The sequence below is a fragment of the Sorex fumeus genome, unplaced genomic scaffold (genome assembly GCF_029834395.1).
Source record: "Sorex fumeus unplaced genomic scaffold, SorFum_2.1 ptg000149l, whole genome shotgun sequence".
NCBI classification, from domain to species: Eukaryota; Metazoa; Chordata; class Mammalia; order Eulipotyphla; family Soricidae; genus Sorex; species Sorex fumeus.
This window is the reverse complement of record NW_026606206.1, coordinates 5,866,287-5,871,007: the sequence shown is the minus strand read 5'-3', so window position 1 is coordinate 5,871,007 and position 4,721 is coordinate 5,866,287. Positions and strand designations below refer to the sequence as shown.

At 57.2% G+C, this 4,721-nt stretch overlaps 1 protein-coding gene across 1 annotated transcript; it reads right to left on the bottom strand.

Moving 5' to 3' along the window:
• Positions 1-352: 352 nt before the first annotated feature.
• Positions 353-3,578, bottom strand: LOC130016245 (forkhead box protein D4-like). Its single transcript, XM_056106919.1, is given in 4 exon segments — positions 353-431; positions 2,450-2,541; positions 2,543-3,259; positions 3,261-3,578. Coding segments are annotated over 4 exon segments (1,206 nt in total).
• Between the last annotated feature and the right edge of the window lie 1,143 nt (positions 3,579-4,721).

Here is a 4,721-nt window from a genome sequence, read left to right as displayed (position 1 = left end):
GCATGCAAAAACAGCGGGTGCAAGGGGAAGCATCGTTTTAGAAGCTTGCATCCCGGTGTCTATCAAGTGCTGGTCTTGGGAACTTTCCAAAACGTCCCGGCAACCACAGTGGTGCCAGCACAGAGAGAAGGTCAGGAGTCCCAGCAGGATGTGCAGAAGCTTTCGCGGGGTGGAAGATGAGAACGCGGGAGTTAAAATGGGCCAATTAAACGGTTGTTAAAGACTCATCTTCTCTCTCCTCACCCCGCCCCGCCGGTTTCAGAAGGGGAGTGGCGAATTCTTCCTTTTCACACTCACAGCATTAATTTCTTCCAAAAGTGGGACCGAAGATGATTCTCTTGAAAGCTCCGCATCAGCGCAGCACTGAGACGGTGCTTTCCTGGCGGGATGACTCCGTGATTGGAATGATCATCCTTTCCCTCCGGTCTATCCTGAAGTCAAATAACAGTGAAAGTTTTCTGGTTGCAAAACCCCTTTAGGAATTAAGTCTTTTCGAACTAAACCAAGTTGGTTCGTCAGCGCTAAAGGGATTAGAAACTCCCTGTAGAATATCTGCTAGACAGGGAGTTTGTTATTATTATTGTAAATGTCCAGGACTTGGCATTTCACGTGATATCGCCCTTTGCTCTAGGCCCTCGTTTTGAAAATGCTAATGCTTTTTAAGAAACCGATTCCCCTCCCGCACGGGGAGAGGGGGATGGGGGGATGAGGGGTGGGAGGGATACTGGAATCAGTGGTGGTGGAGAATGGGCACTGGTGGAGGGATGGGTGTTCGGTCATTGTATAACTGAAACCCAAGCACAAAAATGTGTAAGTCTACAACTGTACCTCATGGTGTTTCACTAATAAATTTTTTTTTTAAAAAAAGATGGGAAAAAAATTAAAAAATAAAAAAAAATCTCCCTCGCTCAGGAGAAAAATCTATTTCTAGAAAGATGAAAAAAGAGGAAATGTTTCCATTACCTCCGTTTTTCTCCTCTAGATGTTATACACATGAGGTCTCATATCCTATCTCGACCTGATGATTTAAATGCTGACTTGAAATATCCGTGATGTATATGTTGAGCCCTTTTTAGATTTTTTCCTAAGATGTATCATGAATCCTACTGTGAAGCTAAATTGTTCAATTGGGAAGAAAGCTAAAATTTAAAAGCCGTTCCACTGAGAAAGCGAGCCATGAGAAACACATCACACAATATCGTACTGCACGTTGTCATTTTATTTGGTTAACACAGGTTTAAATTTTAGCATCTCTCCACAGAAGATGGCAAAACAGATGTTATATAAATAAATGCCCTGAAACTTAAATTCTACTTATTTCACACATGGACTTACAGGGAGACACATAAGAGTGTGTGGTATTTAGCATCTGACATGGGACTATTTGTAGTGCCTAGAGAGTGGGAGGGTCACGTGTACTGGAAACTGTATTTTGCTTTTCAATTAATGCTAAAACAAAATGCCTCCACTCACATTCCTCCGGAAATGTGCCTATCGGCAACGTCCTGGTGGAGTTTGGAAGGGACTTGAGACGGTCGGTTGGGAGTTAGGGAAACATGATGCAATTTTTCCTTTGTCAATGTGTTGTAGTGACTCAACTCCGGGTCTCAAGCGCGCTGCAGCAGCTCGAGCGACCCGGAGTTGCACGCGAAGGCATCCTCGGCGGCAGCAAAGGCGGGGCGCTAGGCTTGCTCGCCTCCGGGTGCACCCGGCCAAGTCGGCATCCCGACAGGGTGTGGGTGCGGTTCAAAAGGACAGCGGCGAGGGGCTGGAGCAATAGCACAGCGGGTCGGGCGTTTGCCTTGCAGGCGGCCAACCCAGGTTCGATTCCCAGCATCCCAGGAGAAACCCCTATGCAACGCCGGGTGTGACCCCCCAAAGCATAAATAAATAAATAAATAAATAAATAAATAAATAAAAACTGGAGCGACAGCACAGCGGGTAGGGCGTTTGCCTTGCAGGCGGCCAACCCAGCTTCGATTCCCAGCATCCCAGGAGAAACCCCTATGCAACGCCGGGTGTGACCCCCAAAGCATAAATAAATAAATAAATAAACAAATAAATAAATAAAAACTGGAGCGACAGCACAGCGGGTAGGGCGTTTGCCTTGCACGCGGCCAACCCAGCTTCGATTCCCAGCATCCCATAGGGTCCCCCGAGCACCGCCAGGAGTGATTCCTGAGTGCAAGGCCAGGAGGAACCCCTGAGCATCACCCGGTGTGACCCAAAAAGCAAAAAAAAAAAAAAAAAAAAATTAAATTAAATTTAAAAAGGACGGCGGCGAGACCCCTTCGCCGCTCCAAAGAGCGACCAGTGACGTCAACTGAAGCCCGCTTGCTCGCAGCTGACAACCCCCAGGCAGACTGGCAGGCGCTCTAGGTGGGAGCGCAGCCCCTGGGACAGTCCCGCCGTGGGCTGCTGCTGCTGTTGCTGTTGCTGTTGTTGTTGCTGCTGCTGCTGCCGCTGCCAAATCGTCCGGGCGGCTGCCGCAGAAACGTGCAGCCAGGGGGCAGCGGCCTGAGGGTGCACCAGGCACGGAGGGACGCTGGAGCAGGTGGCAGGAGCCCCACGGCGCCGGGGGCACGCTCGGCTGCGCCGTGCCTGGTGGGTCTTCTTCGCCCCTGACCCCTTGCATGATGCTCTCGATGCTGAAGGAGCTGGATCCTCCCCGAGGCCGAGGCCGCGGCCGCGACGCCTGCCCGGGGTCCCCCTGGCCGGGCTGGGAGCTCCGGGAGGGCTGCCACCCGGGGAGGGCGCCGAGGCCGGCTGGGTCCGCGCCTGGCATTTTCCTGGGCGCCTGGGCCGGTGCGGGGAGGAGCAGGTAGCATCCGAGGGGATGCGGGTGCAGCAGCGCGCACGGGTGGCCCCCGGGAGCGGCGGAGGTGGCGGTGCCCGGGGCAGGGGGTGGCGGAGCCGGGGGTCCTAGCAGCAGACTCGGGTAGGGGCAGCAGTGCAGCGCGGCGGGCGCGGCGGGCAACGGAGGGTGCCGGGGGGCTCCCGGGGGCGGGGGGCGGCGCTTGAAGCGCTTCCTCCGGCGCAGGAAGCTGCCGTTGTCGAACATGTCCCGGGAGGCGGGGTCCAGGCTCCAGTAGCTGCCCTTGCCCGGGTGGCCCGGCTCGCGGGGCACCTTGACGAAGCAGTCGTTGAGCGACAGGTTGTGGCGGATGCTGTTCTGCCAGGCGGGGAAGCGGCGGCGGTAGTAGGGGAAGCGGCCGCTGATGAAGGCGCAGATGCCGCTGAGCGTGAGGCGCCGCTGGGGGGCTCTGCAGGATGGCCATGGTGATGAGCGCGATGTAGGAGTAGGGGGGCTTCGGGGGCGCCGGCGCCCCGTCCTCGGCGCCCGCGCTCTGCGACGCGCCGCTGCTCCCCGGGCGCTCGTCCCGCGCGGCGCCGCCTCCGCCCCGCCGCGCCTCCTGCGGGCGCCGCCGCCGCTCGGGACCCCCGGGTCCCCTCCGGAGCTCGCTGGGGTCCCCCCGGGCCTCCGCCGCGGCCTCGGGCTCCTCCTCCCCCAGGACATCGACCTCGCGGGGTCCGCAGTCCGGCCCCGCCCCGGGGATGCGCGGCTCAGCCCTGCGCATGTTCCAGGAGCGGCGGGTGGTACCCGCGGAGACGTGGATGCCGCTCACCTGGTCCGCCTAGGGATGCTCTAGAAGCCGCTCAGGTCCCCAAGAAGGATCCCTGCGGTGGTGGGTGGGGTGGGATGGGCGATCCTTTTTTGGTGTCTGGCTTTCTTGGCTTTTTTGGTGCCAGGAGCGGCAGGTGGTACCCGCGGAGACGTGGATGCCGCTCACCTGGTCCGCCTGGGGATGCCCTAGAAGCCGCGCAGGTCCCCAAGAAGGATCCCTGCGGTGGTGGGTGGGGTGGGATGGGCGATCCTTTTTTGGTGTCTGGCTTTCTTGGCTTTTTTGGTGCCAGGAGCGGCAGGTGGTACCCGCGGAGACGTGGATGCCGCTCACCTGGTCCGCCTGGGGATGCTGCCCTAGAAGCCGCGCAGGTCCCCAAGAAGGATTCCTGCGGCGGTGGGGTGGGATGGGCGATCCTTTTTTGGCGTCTGGCTTTCTTGGCTTTTGCTGGTTTCTCCTGCCCAGCGCTGTCCGGCAAAGATGCTCTTGGCCCCTTATGAAAGCTTCTTGGAGTCCCGCCCCTTGGTACCCCCTTCCTTTGCTACCTCACAGCGGGGCATATTCCTCACAGCGCCGTCCAGGGTTGAGGGGGCGCTGGAAAATTCTTCAGCCTCCTCCTCTCCCCCCCCCCCCCCCCCCACACCTCCAGCACTCACCGGGCTCACCGGGGTCGTTGCCCCTCCACTCAGGCTTACCCAGCCAACCGCCTGAGAATTGCAGGCGCTGTTAATTCACTTTCCCAAGCGCGGGAATATTAAAAGACGGAAGCAAATAGGTCTTGCAGCTTCCAGTTCCAGCCGCCCGGGTAAGATAGAAAGTGGTGGGGCAGGGACCAATCCCAAGCATGTTCCCCGGTTTTTATTCGGCTGGATCCTGGCTCATTTTCACGTGAGGGATTCTGCCCTCATACAGAATGATAAAGCCGAAATATTTTTGTGATGTCCTAACGGTGTCCCCAAGTTCAGTGTGTGTGTGTGTGTGTGTGTGTGTGTGTGTGTGTGTGTGTGTGTGTGAAAGAGAGGATGTCGCCGCCGGGTCCGACCGTTCCCACCTGGTCCAAAATTTTAGAAAAGGCTAAAATAACCTATCATTGATTGT